This window comes from Panthera onca, chromosome B3 (genome assembly GCF_046562875.1).
Source record: "Panthera onca isolate mPanOnc1 chromosome B3, mPanOnc1 haplotype 2, whole genome shotgun sequence".
Lineage (NCBI taxonomy): Eukaryota > Metazoa > Chordata > Mammalia > Carnivora > Felidae > Panthera > Panthera onca.
This window is the reverse complement of record NC_138344.1, coordinates 122,564,234-122,581,282: the sequence shown is the minus strand read 5'-3', so window position 1 is coordinate 122,581,282 and position 17,049 is coordinate 122,564,234. Positions and strand designations below refer to the sequence as shown.

Sequence of the window (17,049 nt, the reverse complement as noted above, 5' to 3'; positions counted from 1 at the left end):
CTGTTTGCCCTGAACAACACTTCAATCTTGCCTCTCTACAGCTAACACTGGGTTATGGGAATCACTGCAACAGGGCCAAGAGGCTAGGCCCCAGTCTAAGGGAACTCCTGGATGATTCTTCTTTAGATGCATCCTCACCTCTGCCCATCAGAAAACCCTAACCTGGTGTTGAGGAGTGGAGAAGAGGGGTGTTCAGGCACCAATCTTCTCCAAATTTCTCAGATAATAAACTGGAATTCTAACTTCAGTAAAGTAAATCTTTGAGTTATTAGCTCCATTCATTTAGTCTTCCATTCAGTCTTTGACTTTTTTCCTCCACAACAAAGACTGAGCTCCTTTTCTTTCTTCCCTTGGCACTGGGATGCTTGATACATGCTTAATGGTTCTTGGGCTAGTGCAGGAGAATAAGCAAGACAAAATTTAAAGAGGTCCAGTTTTATGGCTGAAGAACGAGAGAGAGTGTGTGTGTACACATGTGTGTATGTGTGTGCTCGTGTGCATATGGACATAGGTGTGAGTTAGGGTACGTGGTGGCCCTGGATGAATCAAAATAGGGCAAAGTTTGTCTTCCCAGTACAGAAGACCCATTCTAAGCTTTTCTAGACCAGCCCCATAAAACCTTAGACATCTTCACCTTTACTTAGGAACCAAGAATGTGGGCAAGAGAATGTGGAGGACCCTGACTGCTTTTCTAAACCCTGAATTTACTCCAAATGGGCAGCTTCCATGTCTGCTTATGCCTCAAGTTCACCCACTGAAAGTCTTGAAGCTGAGGGTGCACAGAGCTGGAAGATAAACAAACAAACAAAAAAAAAGCCCTCTCCACTTCCCATGGTTCTTTCTCCCTCCCAAAGTACCCAATTCCATCACCTCCAAGACCTCCCATTTTAATGAATGGCAAAGTATAATATAAAATCTAACAGACTAGGTTTTAAAATTCTGACCTCTAGTATTTGTGACTATGGCAAGTTATTTAACCTTTCTGGGTCTTGGTTTACTTATCTTAAAAATCTTAATCATACCACACACTTGATAAGCTTGTTCTGTGTATTGAATATGTATAAAGTTACAGGTGTCATGCTAATATGTTTACATAATCATCTTATTTAAGCCTCACAACAACCCCCAAAAGGCTTGTTTTCTAGATCAGAAAATGGAGGCTTAGAGAGGTTAAAAATACACCCAAGATTACATGGTAATCAGTAGAGAACTGGGATTCATATCCAGCTCTGTCTGACTCCAAAACTCCTGCATCTTAACCTAAGCACCAAATTATACCTGGCACATAGTAGATACTCAATAAATGTGAATTCCCTTTTTATACTCCCTGATGTGTAAATTTCAGTGGCTTTGATAACCTTGGAACAACTCTACACTCCTTCCAAAACTGACTTTCAGTGGCTCCTCCCACCCTTTCTTGGAGATGATCAGGAATCTGGATATTCACACCACTTCTTTAAGCATCTCTTTTAAAACAGATGTGTTGATAATGTAAGGTTCGGGTAATGAGATTTTCCAGGCCATAAGTTGCTAACTGTGAATTAATTGCCTAGCCTATTTGCAATAAATAAAGGGACTATTACATGTAAAAAAAAAAAAAAAAATCCTAAGGAGCCACTGAGCTTGTGCAGAAAGATTCTGAGTTGCTCTACACAAGCATCCTGTTGTCATCTACACAGGATGACCACACCAAAGGGACAAAGCCAGAGCACCTCCTCACATTGCCTGAGGATAGAGAGTCCCAGTCCAGGATTCAAAATACTGAGTTACAAGCCCCACTATGGCTACCTATGTGACTCTAGACAACTTATATAACCGAACTGAACCTCAGTTCTTCCTCTGTGAATTACCAGCACTAGAACAGGTGACTTTTAAGGCTGTGACCAGCTCTAGCATTCAATGAATCTGTATCAGCTGATACGTGGCAAAAACACGGTTTCCTTGTTGAGTGATCTCTGAGAAGTTCCTACGTCCAAAAATAAATTCAGCCTTGCTATGAAATATGTGATGTAACCCACTCAGTCTAGAACTATTTTGAGAAATACAACTAGGCAGTAAATGTGATGCTGCCAACGGTGGGTCTGAGGCATTTTTTTCAGGATCAGAAACTATCAAAAGCATATACCCCTCATTAATATACCAGTGAGTCCCCCGCCACACAAACCCATAGTCCATAAGATGTTACAATGTCTGAGAATTGTTTAGGCTATTGTTTTCATAACACGTGCCTGCTGCCTAAAGGACTTAGCCTACTTCGCACAGCTCCCTGGTACTGGAAGCTATACTTCCATTTCCTGAGCGCACAGTCCCTCCTCATCTTCCTCAAGCCACTTCAGTAACTACTAGATTATGGAGAAACTCAAAACCCAACAGGTGACGAGTGGCTGAAGAAAGCAGTGATGTTTATCCTGCGAATGACTGACAACATTTCAGTGGAAAATGACAGTCATCTTTAAGTAACTGAAGGTCTATTGTAGAAGAGGGTTCAGGTTTGATCAGTTCTATATATCCCAGGTGTCCATGGCATAGTGAGTACTGAGTAAATGTCAAATGAGTGGATAAATCCTGTAGAGTTCCCAAATCCTGAACCAAGATCAAAAGAAAGATATTAGAAGAACTGAGACCTCTGTGCACGGCAAAAAGGAGACTTTTCAAATATTTAGTGCTATCCAAACATGAAATGGGAGAGGAACTCCCTTATCACTTGGAGCCATAGAGTATTATTGATAACAAAAGAGCGGGTTCAGGGGTGGAGGGCCCAGAAGAACTGGATAACCTTGGGCAGGTTACTTAACCTATCCTTGACCCTATCATTCCTCAGATGTAAACTGAGCATAAAAATAGCACCTATCCTATACAGTTATTACAACTATTAAATAAGCTACCCATTGCTAAGCATTTAGCATAGCATATGGAAACAGAGCAAATGTTCCCATAGAGTCCACAGAACACTTCAGGGATTTTATCAAGGATGTTTATGCAACAGATACTGGGTTAGACTCAAAAACCTCAGAGGTCCCTTCCAACTCTCAATATGACCCTATGAATTCTGATAAAAGTCACCCCCCACCCTCCCCTATAAAGGTGTTTTTATCACCCGAACAGCACTTTTATTCATCAACCCTTTTTCTTTCCACTTCTGTGCTCAACATAGACTTGACTCTGTAGACTTCCACAGAAGGAGGCCCCACATTGCAGCAGCTGGAGAAGTTGGGTTGTTCGTGAAAGAAGTTTCCTTACAGACTGGAAAATAGGGCATGGGGACCAGAGACACCCAGCTGGAGATGAGCAACTGCCTGTCACCACGCATGGTGACATTAAGAGCCAGGCACTATCTTCAGGCCCAGAAAGGAAGACTTCAAGGGTGGGAAAAATTCAACTAAGCAAACATCAGAGCAGTTACCTTCCATTTACAATGTCACTGATGGAGATACAGAATGTGCTGCCTTTGGCTGGTGTTAGTATGTGGCTGTGGGCAACTGTAGGAAAACAGTATTCAAATACCAGTGGGCCACAGCAGGGAACTCCAGACAAGAGGCCTGCAGAGAAGATTGAAATCTGAAAGGCACCAGGCTTTCTTCCCCTGGGGAAACAAAGAAGGCGAGCATGCTAATCCCACAGATTTCATAAGGTTTCTGATTTACTGGCCTCTCAGAAGGCTCTGCTGGGGTTTGTCATTTTGATGAGAATGGCTTGCTGTAAAGGTTAAACATGCTAAGAAGCATGAAATGATCTTCTCCAAGAAAGATTGCATCTCTTTGCCACGGAAATGACAGTCTAATAGTCCTCAGAAGGGGGCCTTCCAAGAGCTGTTCGTACCCAGGGATTCCAGCCCTAAGTCCCAGATGCACTTGTCACTACAACATCCTCTCTGTTGAGCTGCCTTTATTTGTTGCTCATGGGGCAAGAGGAGATAGGTGTTGAAAGAAAGAAAGGAGCAGGGGCGCTGGGCAGCTCAGTTGGTTAAGCGTCTGACTCTTGATTTTGGCTCAGGTCATGATCTTGTGGTCATGGGATAGAGACCGCCACACTAATAGTGCAAAGTCTGCTTGGGATTCTCTCTTTCTCTCTCTCTGCCCCTCCCTGCTTGCTCACTCACTCTCTTTCCCAAAATAAAATGACATTTAGAAAGAAAGAAAGGGAGGGAGGGAGGGAGGGGAAACGTATACATGTCTTTAACTTCATATTTCTTCTCTCTAAATCAACTGCCAACATTTCAAAAAAAATTTACCAATAAGACTAAATTACTGGAAATGGACTAAATGCTTTTCCTATAATGTCATAATTCTACTGCTTAGTAGGCCACAGGGACATAAACATATATCTTCACAAAATATGCACAGATACTGCCAGTGCCTATTTCTTTAAAAAAATTCAACCAAAAGGGAACTGAAATGAGGGGTTAAGAACATTACATTCCATCCTTTGGGCAATTCATTTCCTACCTGGAGGCCTCAGTTTCCTCACCTAAAACTGGGGAGGGGGGCGGGGGGATTGTTATGCCAGATAACATCTGAGCCTCTGGCAAGATAAATAGATCTATGACTCTTTAATACTCTCTCTGGTTTTCTTTGGGTCAATCCAGTTTCAGGTTTTGAGTTCGTGCCTTTTATTCATGATTGCTACAGGTGTGTTGTCTCTTCACGTTAATAACCCCAAATTGGGTTATAACAGAACCCATGAAAATATAGACACATCTGGGAAACTGGAGGGAAACTATATACATGTGACCTATGCACAGACACATCCACAACCCTCGGTATTAAATATCATTGCTGTAAAGTCCTAATGAGAGACTAGAATAAGGAAAAATTAAAAATCTGATTTCCCTATCTGTAAGGAAAGAATCTTTTGGCTTAATATCAAACATGCCCACTTTTATAAAAGAAACTACAATTCATTTTTTTCATCAAATCTATGCCAGAGTATGAGATAATCACAGTTGTCAACAACAGATCATTTTAACCTAGTTCTTCAAAATCTAGGATTATACTGGAGTCAGGTCTTGATTCCAAGTACAAACCATTTAAAGAATGGAGAAGAGCAGGCTTTGGTATGTTTTTCTTCCGGCGCAACCCTCCTTCCGACTTTTAACTTCTAGCCTGTATTGTTATGCTTAAACACAAAAATCCCATCTAGATTATTTCTACAACAGAAGGAAAAAACAGGATAAGAACACCAGCCATATAATTTTTTTTTCCATTCTTGAATTGCTGAACTCCAAATTCAGAAAGGGGTATATTGGCTTATCTATGTAAGTACATCATACATTTTGGTTTATAACAGAGGTTCCCAACAAGCCAATTAAGCAGCCACTGTGGATATTCTCAGTGGTAAATCTAAACACTGAGGCACAGAGAGTTAGGCACATATATTCAGAGTGGGACCAGCGTATGTAGGGGACTACTAGCTACCTCCTCCCCTCTCCTCCCAAGCATCTCTAGCTGATTTGAGATGGCTGAGTAGAACAGGAAAGAAAGAATAACTTTTGTGGCCAAACTCTTGTTCTAATCAAGTCTTGAACACTCTTTAGCTACTGTACAATTAAGTCCTATTGATACTTCCCCTTTAATATCTATTGGATGTGCCCCCCAAACGCAACCTCCATTCCCTCTACCTCACTTAGGGCTCTTATTTCTCATTCCCGAATTAATGCAAATGCAAACAGAACTAATGCACACTAGTCTGTTGGCTCCTGTCTCCCACATCCCACCCTGTTCTCACATTGCTAAAAATAGCATGCCTCCTGTAAGAGAAGGTCCAAACTTGTCGGGAGAGTGAACAAAGTGCTTCACAACTGGCCATGCCACCCCTCCAGCCACACCTTGTAAAATATCCCCTCAAATTCCTCTCCTACTTCCCAAGCTTTAGATTCCATACACCAGGAAAACTTCCTATTTACCAAAGTCACCTTCACATATCTGCTTCCTCTGCCTGGAATACTTTCACCTGCCTGGTCTACCTGGGAGAGACCCACTACTTTACCAAGCCTCGGCTCTAGTGTCACCTAATTTGTGATGCTGTCCATGATACTTCCCCCTGGAATTTATGTCCCACCTTCCTCAGATATCAGAATTTATTAGAATGTTTATGAGGACAGACATGATCAATGCTTTTGTATCCTGAGGGCTCAACATGGCTTCTGGCACATAGTGCTAAATAGGTGCTTTGGAATGAATGAATCAAGCCCTTAATTTCTTCAACCAGAAAATGAGGATAATAATATGCAGCCTGCAGAGTGGATGTGAGGGTTAAATGGCCCAGTGTATATTAAGAACTTAACACAGAGCAGGCGCATAATTTCTTTCAATAAACAGTAGATCTCTTAACTTTCCTTTCCTCTTAATCTGACTGGAGCAAGGAAGAATTCATCTATCTATGAAAAGACACACAAAGCCAGAGATGTTGAAAAAACTATGATAATCCCTCTGTGTGCATTTTAAAGCACTTGTTTCTCCTAATTCAGCAGCATCTCAATTTATTGCACCCATCAGGCAGATGTCTGCTAGCAGTTAAGAAGCTTTTAGCAAAGGCAGTGATAAAGGTATACAGCAGCAATATAAATGGCCACCATGTCCGTGCATTGGACAAAACCACAGCCCACAGCAGGTATGAAACGGTTCTAAGCAGCTGTCATGTGCTGCCCCAAAGTTCTGACCCTCATATTTTCAGGCTGAACATAGGCTTAGCTATAAATTTTTCAAGGATGTACAAAATCCCCAACCAGTTCTGAGGCCTTTGAGCTTCAAGACTCCAGAATAGCCAGAATTCCCTTCCCTTACTCTCTTTCAAGTTACAGGGGCAGCTTTGATCAGGAGAATCTCAGACCCTATCCTGGTAGAATAACACTTAGGAAGGGTTCATGGACTATGGTACAATTTCTTGGGATCATACAATCTTGAGCCTGTGGGAAGGAAAACTTAGAAAATAGGAAGAGGAAAACAAAGAGGCTAAGTCTGAGCACTGCTACAGTGGTAACCAGAGATACAACTGTATAATCTAAGCACCAACAGATAAGAAAAAGTGAGGACATGTCAGTTGATGTTAATGAATTGTATACTTTTTTTATTTTTTTAATATGAAATTTATTGTCCAATTGGTTTCCATACAACACCCAGTGCTCATCCCAACAGGTGCCCTCCTCAATGCCCATCACCCACTTTCCCCTCCCTCCCACTCCCCATCAACCTTTAGTTTATACTCAGTTTTTAAGAATCTCTTATAGTTTTGCCTCCCTCCCTCTCCAGCTTTTTTCCCCTTCCCCTCCCCCATGGTCTTCTGTTAAGTTTCTCAGGATCCACATAAGGGTGAAAACATACGGTATCTGTCTTTCTCTGCATGACTTATTTCACTTAGCATAACACTCTCCAGTTCCATCCACGTTGCTACCAAAGGCCATATTTCATTCTTTCTCATTGCCAAGTAGTATTCCATTGTGTATATAAACCACATCTTCTTTATCCATTCGTCAGTTGATGGATATTTAGGCTCTTTCCATAATTTGGCTATTGTTGAAAGTCCTGCTATAAACATTGGGGTACAAGTGCCCCTATGCATCAGCACTCCTGTATCCCTTGGGTAAATTCCTAGCAGTGCTATTGCTGGGTCAGAGGGTAGATCTACTTTTAATTTTTTGAGGAACCTCCACACTGTTTTCCAGAGTAGCTGCACCAGTTTGCAATCCCACCAACAGTGCAAGAGGGTTCCCATTTCCCCACATCCTCTCCAGCATCTATAGTCTCCGATTTGTTCATTTTAGCCACTCTGACTGGCGTGAAGTGATATCTCAGTGTGGTTTTGATTTGTATTTCCCTGATGAGGAGTGAAGTTGAGCATCTTTTCATGTGCCTGTTGGCCATCTGGATGTCTTCTTTAAGAAGTGTGTATTCATGTCTTCTGCCCATTTCTTCACTGGATTATTTCTTTTGAGAGAGAAAGTGTATGCACACATGTACACAAGCAGAGGAGGGGCAGAGAGAGAGAGAGAGAGAGAGAGAGAGAGAGAATCCCAAGATGGCTCTCTGCTGTCAGCACAGAGCCCAACGTGTAGCTTGAACTCACGAACCACAAGATCCTGACCTGAGATCAAGAGTCAGACACTTAACCAACTGAGCCACCCAGGCACCTCATGAATTGCATATATCTTGAGAAGCCACTTTCTCTGATAAATATCATTACCCATCAAAAGGGGTAAAAACTGGACCAAAAAGGTGACAGCCTTTAAATGTTCTTAAGAAATCCAAGGTTCTATTCATGAATCCACCAATTAAAACCTATGTATCACGGGCCTGAAGGATTCCCGGTACACCAAGGTATTACTTTTCATAGATTAAAGAATCCAAGAACTTCACTGCAGTGCTGATGTAACTAAACCCGGCCTCCTAACTTAGACAGTTATGCAGCCTGTAACAAAACAAGGACTTGCATTCCTATTCTGCCCTTCACTCACCTTTACCCCTCTACTCAGGATAAGGAAAGATACTGCCAAGCCGATGACATTTGAGAATCACAGAGTTTTAGAATTGGAAGGGCCCTGAGAGAGCATGAAACACAACTGTCTCATTTTATTTTTGCAGAACAGAGAGGCCAGAGTATCCAAGTAAGAACCTCAAGGTCACACATCTAAATAAAGGGCCTGGGTATCCCTGGGGATTGGGAGCAGATCCTCGATGGCACTGGAACCTATAAAAGCAACCAACATTATTATGTTTGACCTTAGAAGTCAGGGCTTCCGTTATTCCTACACCAGTGTTAGTCTGAGTAGACCCCAGTGGATCCAGAACCAGTTATAAAGTGATATATTGTGCTAAACATATTTTGATTTCTAATTGCCATCTTTTCTTCCCTATGATTATTCTCTGAATTACTGCCATTGGTAGATTGCATTACAATTTGCAGACTACTTCTCCAGCCCCTCCACTAGACTATGAGTTCATGAAGAACAGAAACCATGTCTCCTACAAAACTTCATCCTCACAACTTAGCTCACCAAGCCCGGTACAGAGAAGAGACAGATGCCTACTTGTGGAACCGCTATGCTAATGTTGAAGTTCTTTCCAAAGAAGTATCATAGCTTCATTTCCTACAATTTGGGGAACGAAGAGCCACTGAAACTAAAGATACTTAATACAGGAAAATACTGAATATATAAATATTTTAATAATCTAATACTCGGAAAAAGGCGGAAAATGATTTTGAGCTTTTCATAACCATCTGACATGCTATCTAGTTGCACGAAAAAGAGATTAGTGTAGACTGACCTAAGAGGATGGTGGTGGAGAGGGAGAGAGGTGAACAGATGAGGACGGGTTTAAATAAGAGGTCTACCTGAAATTGCTGTGAAAGATTTAAAAAAGTGGGAGAAAAATCAAGGAAAATGCCAAAGACAATGGTAATGCCAAAGACAATGGTGATGCCATTTACTGAGACTGAAGGTGGTGGGGGAAGAGTCTTAACACTGGGAGGAGGGACTCAAAATTTATTTTTCAATGTTATGATTAAGATACCGATCAGAAATCTAAATGGATATCTCAAGCAAGCAACCGGATACAGAAATCTGGGATTCCAGAGACCGCCAAGCTAGAGATCTGCCAAGCTAGTTGATTTGGGAGTCAACAACATGTAGATGACCTCTGACACCATGGCAATGGATGAGGACACCAAAGGGAGTATGCAGACTAACAGGAGGCCCAGGAATGAAGACTGAGGTCTTCCAACATTTCCTAACCACAATAGTATGTGTACAGCACAGTGCTAGAGACTGGGGGAGGTGGGCAACAAAAATATGTAATGCATCATTTTCCCTCCCTCAGTGACCTTACAATCTGACCTCTCTCAGATATACAGGAAGGAAAGGTTGCTCAATGCAATGGAAAGTACAAGAGATTAAAAGTCAGGAATCATGAATTTCAACCATTCTACAGCTACTCCAAGTTAAAGTGATGTTAACCTCTCAGAGTTTCCAATTCCTCACCTACTGAAATAAAGATTAGGAACAGAAACATCAACAGCACCTGCCAACTCTATTTCTGAGGTCAAAATTTCCATGTGGCATCCAAATGACACATTCCAGTGTCATCTAAGGGTGGGAACTCACCCTTCCCAGGCAGAACACACTGCTGCTACTCCAGAGGCACACAGCAGCATTCAGAGAGCTGGCTGAAAGGGAAGTCCCTAGGCTGCAAGGGAGAGCAGCTGCTGTCTGCACTCTTTTCCTGTTGGAACAAGAGTCACTTAAGAAAACTCAAAATATCTGTATTCTTGGTTTTCAGCTGGTGTTTATATAAGATGAATGGAATCCCAGGAACCAGTGAGAAGAGCAGATTTACCCTCTCATCACATTCTCTTCGTTGTGCAAATTATTATTTTCAAGGGCATCCGATTTCCATGACTCCGGATAATACTTCTTTTTGTCAGACAGAAGCAGCTCCACATGGCTGGATATCTGTCATAGGATATGGCCTTATGGGTCAGAATATGCTGAGCTTAGCCAAGAAAGAGCACTAGCAAAATGGTGCAGTAATATCTTATTTACACACACACACACACACACACACACACACACACACACACACACACAACCGTGATCCTTCATATCTATTCTAGGGGACCACCCACCTAAACAGAGCTGATTGATATAAGGAAAGACAGATAAACCAAACTGGGCCACTTTCCCTTTCTGGAAAATGTAAATGCTGGATAGAAAAATCCAGTACCTGGAGGCCAGGAGACATGAGTCACTTGAATCACAGTGCCTTAGGGTCCCTAGAGCTGTTCTGCTTCCTTTTTAAAAATGTAGTTAGTGAGATCTTCATTTGATCAATACCTCTCTAGGTAATCATGCAGTAAATCCTCTTCCTTGACTGTTAGCCATAGTAGATTCTGTAGCTTGCAACCAAGAGAACCTTACCAAGAAAGTATGAGTCTCTCCATTTTATAGATAAAGAAACTGAGACTTAGAAGAATTAAGAGAGAAGTTTTTTGTACATCACCTAGCTAGTAAGTGACAGAATCAGCACAGAAACCAGGTCTATGTGACTCCAAAATTCATGCCATTAACCACCAGACCACCCTGACTCTAAGTGCTGTTCTGTAGGTTACTTTTCTTGTCATGGGAATGGACTCATGCTGAATCCTACTTTCTCGCTTGCTAAATAAATGATGGCATATTTTCAGAAAAAGTCATCCAGGGAGGAAGACAGAATCTGCAGTGGCATCATAAATTGAAGCTTGATGGTCCACAAAAAAAATCAAATCCATAATCTTGGCTATGTACACTTGGCTCCCACAGACTGAACTAAACAGTCTGGCCACACTGACAAGGAGAAGATGGCTTGGTTGTCTCACATCAGCTGATCATATCTTCCTAAGATAGACAAGCTGGAATGTTTCCTCTGTACAACAGGGCTTCACAGGAGGGCAGGTGGTCCTACAGTAGATTAGAGCATTTCAACCAAACTGACTGGCAAGAAGCAACCAAAACAGGGCTTTGCTTTCTAGGTCAGAGAGATAGGCGTCTCCCACATCACTATGAAAAACAAACCCAAATAGATACAGCTGAACAACTGGGAAGGGAAGATAGATCTACATCTTCGCAGAATAGTATCAGATCATCCTGACAAAATCTAAATACGACATCAAGCCAGTTGTTAAATGTCAAGATTTAGAGTTGCTATCTTCACAGGCAGTAGAAGCATTCTTATGAGGGTACAAGCAAGACTCATCCATTTTTACTATAAGAGAAAGATACTCCTCAAAATTAACCTTAATCTCATATATTTATACATTTCCTAGGTTCCCTGCCTTATTCCCTTATCTTTGGAGGACAGCTTTGATCTGGGAGTTGCCCTATAGACTGATCTGTTTGCTCACTTTGCTTGAGTTCTTGGGCTATTTGGATCTAGTGTCTGACCCAGGCCATCCCCAGCTCTGTTCTTTTTCTACCAATTCTAGTATTCCACCTATGCTTTCTTCATTCTATATTAACAAATGCCTCTCTAACCCTACCATTCCTATTGTGGGACCAGTGATACCAAAGGACTGACTCCACAGCAAAATCCAAGTACAGAACACTCCAATTTGGGCCAGATAGGACACACTGCCTTAGAAATTGTCTCAGTCTCATCACATTTCCTACAAATGACCGATTCTAAGCTTCTGGTTAATGTTCAAAGAAAAATAGAGAGAAAATAGTAAACTGAGTGATGGGGTCATAGTGGGTGAGGCAGCATTCCTGGATCCAAAGGGGATCATGCTCCTTACATTAAAAATGTTGACAAGTTTTTGGCGTTTTTTTTTTTTTTCCTTCACCACTCTTCAGAAATGCCTACAGGGTCATAGGCAGAGAAAGACCATAGTTTTGCTAGAAATAGGAGACAAAAAGATCCAAGAAATCTTGAATCCTCTTTTCCCAATCATCACTCCCCTACATAGACATGGCCTCTCCCGTCCGTTTGCCCTACTGTTCCCCTATAGACATATGGCATAACATCTACCACATGTTAGGACATTTACTGCATTCCCCTTTGTTTCCCTGGAAGGACTATACACCCCTTCATCAACATCAGGGGCTATGTCAATGTCTTTGCATCTAATACAGTGCCTGGAATATGCTAGGGTTTCAATAAATGTCTACATCATGTATAAAAATGAATAAAAGATACTCAAAGTATCTCCACTGAGAAATCAGTTTCAATAAAGAAAAACAATGTCATTGGAAAACTCTATTTTCTCTGCTAGCAAGTAGAGTCCTACCATTTTTACACTCCACTGATTCACTCTGAACACGGTGTCAGGAACAATACAGGGCCAAAAACAATTAGCAGGAGAACAAAACAATCGGTTGAACCGTCTGGGATTTGAGCGATGTATAGATCAAATGTCTTAAATTTGCTATGCTCCTTCTCATTTGGCTAGAATAGATGACTTGGCTGCACTGTACCAGGAATAATTGTCCCTCATATATCCCCAATCAGCTGCCTCTTAATGACTAGTCCAAAGTGACAACGTAAAAGGTGCAGTGACTTTCACCGTACTTGGCAAAACTTGGACCAACTCCCATTTATATACCCTTGGAATACGTGAGCTCAGAGACACCTTGCACCGCTGGCTACAGGAAATCCTCCTGTCTTCAGCAGTCACAAGGTCCTTGAATTGGGAAGAGACCTGAGGGGAGAAGTGGATGTCTGAAGCGATCTTTGGTTCTTATACTACTTTCCATGGTGGTGAAAGATCTGTAACAATGTGGCTTGCACCAAAACTGTCTTACTCATCTCAGACGTCAAATGACCTTTCTATTGACCTAAACCAATACCAGGGTAGTCCAGCTTCCAAACAGATTTGGCAGAAAGTCTAGGAATTTGACAGACTGACACGCCCCATACAGCTGCTTCCTCATCTTAGCTCAAATTCTGCTTGTTGTAGCTTTGAAAATTCAGTGACTGAATTTACATCCCCTAAGCTCCAAATAAGCTCTCTCTTCCTCCTTCACCGCAGTGCTCTGTGTCCTATTTTTGATCCAGCTGTAAAAAAGGTCTGCAGTTCTTTTGAAATACCCCTCATCTAATAATATAATTAACCTCACAAAAACCACGCCTTGAAAACATCTTTGCCTCATCATCCAGCCCCTGTTCCTGGATTGTTCCAGGATTCATCCTCATCATCAGACTTGTGATACTGGATAATTCTGGCCACCAGTAGTCTTGAGGAATGAGACCCTGCATGTCCCTCCTCAAGAAAATCTTCTCTTCTCTGAATCTCCATATCCTCCCAGTCTGGTCCACAAATAGAATCCATGATGCTGGCCTGTATCATTTTATTACTCTTCTTGTATAGGTGTCTCAACTCCTCAGATAAATAAATGATAAACTTCTTGAGAGCAGGAACGATGTCTGTTACAGATGCAGTATCCTTAAAGCCCTTGGATGCTTAAAGCTATGCCCTCAGCAAACACTTGATAACTACAGAAACTATCCTTTCATATAAAATAGAGTTTGACAACCTATGGACAGCCAGCTTGAGTCCATAAGCTTGGCATATAAAAGAATAAAACAAGCTGGAATTGGACACTGCTTAAAGACCAGAATCTCCGTGTCTTGATTCCGTTTCTTTTTACCTTCATCTCTACCCTTCACCCAAGCTGCAAAGTCAGTGTAGATGTAAGATGCTAAAGTGGTGAATGCAAAGGATTGCTCCCAGCACCCTGGCCTGTTTGCTTCCTTCCTCTTCACCTTCACCTACCTCTTATGCCCTTCCTCCCACGTCATGCCACACTCTAGACCTTTCTGGACTTCGTTCAGTTCCTCAACTGTGCCATGGTTTCTTATCTCTGTCCCTTGGCACATTCTGTCTTTCTTGTCTAAGACACATGCCTTCCTCCAACCTCTTTGCAAAGCTAACTCCTAGTCATATTTCAAGTCTCAGATTGCGTATTTCTTCTTGGCATCAGCTTTCTATGAATCCCTACAGGATGGTGGCTCCCCCTGCAGAGGCCTCCCAAACTTTTATTTTCCCTTTAGTGATGTTTATAACAATAATGATGATGGTTACAGTCACCAATACTTACTAAGTCACTGCCTGGGAAACTACTCGCTCACTTAATCATCACCATATATTGTGAGGTAGGTGCCTGATTATCCCTATTTTACAGATGAGGAAATCAAGTCTGAAAGATACCAGTTATCTTGATAAAGTTCACAACACCCCATAAGGGTCAGATTTCTCACCCAGTCTGGCTCCAGAGTTCATGTTCTTAACCAATACATCCTGCTGCCTCTTACATGTTTGTAATTATTTCTTTAATGCTAAATACTCCCGGAGGCAGCAACTCCATGAGAAAAGGCCTGGATCTACCTTCTTCTACAGTGTATTTTTAAAGCCTAGTCCAAGAACTAGCATGTAGAAAGCTCCGAAAAGCTAGATTGCTAGTGTATCCAGAAACCTAAAAGAGAAGTGTGTGCCCACTCTACATAGAAAATGTCTCATATTTAATTGAAAAAGGACCATGATCTTGGTAATACTTATTCTGAAGTTTCCCTTTCTGGGATCCAATCCTAGTTAAACAAATTCAATCATCCAGAATCAGAAAGGGTATAATCTGGGAAGCAGCGAACAAAAGGAAATGCTTCTCTAAAACAAAGAAAGCATGGGTAGTTCCACCGAGGGACACAACTGCCATCCACCGCCCCCACTCGGACCCTGCATGCCACCCACGAGGGCCAACTCACCCCTTTCACAGGTCCTTCCCCAGTAGCCTGTGCCGGTGCAGTCGCAGATGAAGCGGTTCCAGCCGTCCTTGCACACAGCATTGTTCTTGCAGGGGTAGCTGTCACACTGCTTAGCGCTCATCCGTGAACAGGAGGACTTGACGCCCGCAGCGTTCTGCATCTCCGCCAGCTGCCGGATGTTCTTGCTGCGCCCGTCGATGAACAGGTCACGGATGCAGCCCACATAGCCGTAGTTGAGCATGGCAGTCCAGAGCTCGGTGGGGAGGATGAGGCCAGCACGGTTCTCTGGCAGCCCGCCCAGGTACATGTCCCCCTCCAGGTCCAGGATCTCACTCTCCCCGCTGGCAGTGAATGGCGTGCGCCTGCTGTTCACTGATATGGTACCTGGGATGGGAGGACAGAAACAGAGTGAGCTAACAGCCCTCTCGGCATCTCAGGTCAGGCTGCCAGTCAATGAGCCAAATGACAGAAGACCAGTAGGTGAGTTCAGAGACCAGTGTTGCCTGGTCAGGTGGGAACAATACAAGCAAGGGAGTCAAATGCTTCAAGACAGTAGAAAGGATAACGTAGGCCATTTGGTTCCAGTCTTTGCCACTAAGACAATCTCACTGACAGGAGGATTCAGGACCATCTCAGTCAACTAACACCTTACGTGGTATCTTGTCTCCACAGAGTCTTGGCTGAAAGGTCACATACCATACAGGTTGAGAGCAGCACAGCAGATGCCTCAGTTTAAACCCCAGCTCTACCATGTACTAGCTGTGTAACCCTGAAGAAGTGATTTCACCTCCGGAGGCCTTAACATCCTCATCTGTAAAATGGGAAAATAATCGTCCCCACCTCACAGACTGGTGTGACAATTAAATGAGTTGATATATATAAAGTGCCCCTGTGTGTCTGGGACAGAGTAAGGACTCTGGAAGTACTTGAGTCTTTATCACCCGCTTGCCATCCGCAAAGGATGGAACCCTCCATGCACTGATACCCTCCACACTAGCATTAGCTACCAGCCCTGCCAGTGAATATCTGGAGCATTGCCTTTGAGAACTTTTACCTGGGACATGTTTGTTTATTCATTTAACAAATATGTATTGCCCACCTGTGTGTTTCTGGCATTCTTGTAGGCACAGAGATGAACTTGACAGGTATGTCTCTGTCCTTCTAGTGCATATAGTCCAGAGCAGAGGACAGAAGGTAAATACATCACTCAACAAACAAGAGAAATTAGGTAATGGTAGGTACTAGGAGGAGAGCAAAGCGGGCACTGGGGTAGCAGCCTATGGGGTCTAATTTAAAACGTATTGTGAGTGGGGTGCCTGGGTGGCTCAGTCGGGTGAGCGTCCGACTTCGGCTCAGGTCATGATCTCGCGGTCTGTGAGTTCGAGCCCCGCGTCGGGCTCTGTGCTGACAGCTCAAAGCCTGGAGCCTGTTTTGGATTCTGTGTCTCCCTCTCTCTCTGCCCCTCCCCCGCTCATGCTCTGCCTCTGTCAAAAATAAACAAACATTAAAAAACTTTTTTAGATAAAAAAAATAAAACGTATTGTCAGCGAAGGCCTCCCTGGCAGGTGATAGGTATGCTGAAACCACAATATTGAAATGGACCCAACCATACCAAGTCTAGGGGAAGAATATGCCAGGCAGGGGAAATGGTACCTGCAAAGGCCATGGGGTAAGTCAGAGTACGGCTAGGGTTGAAGGGCACAAGGGGTGAGCGGGAGATGAAATCAGAGAGGCAGACCAAACACAGTAGCAGGAGGGTCGGGGATCCATCAACGTGACTGTGGAAGGTACATACATACAGCCTGGCCTGGGAACTTGGACCTGG

The 17,049-nt window shown here is 42.8% G+C and overlaps 1 protein-coding gene across 14 annotated transcripts in view; it reads right to left on the bottom strand.

Annotated features, from left to right (window-relative positions):
• NRXN3 (neurexin 3) overlaps nt 1–17,049 on the bottom strand; it is a 1,572,196-nt gene that overhangs the window by 1,036,433 nt on the left and 518,714 nt on the right. For all 14 annotated transcript variants that reach the window (XR_013556003.2, XR_013556004.2, XM_060620435.3 and 11 more), the window contains one exon: nt 15,225–15,608. Coding sequence is in view for 12 of the 14 variants with exons in the window: in XM_060620435.3 (XP_060476418.2) it covers nt 15,225–15,608 (384 nt within the window). In the remaining 2 variants the exon portion in view is untranslated. The remainder of the gene's footprint in view (nt 1–15,224; nt 15,609–17,049) is intronic.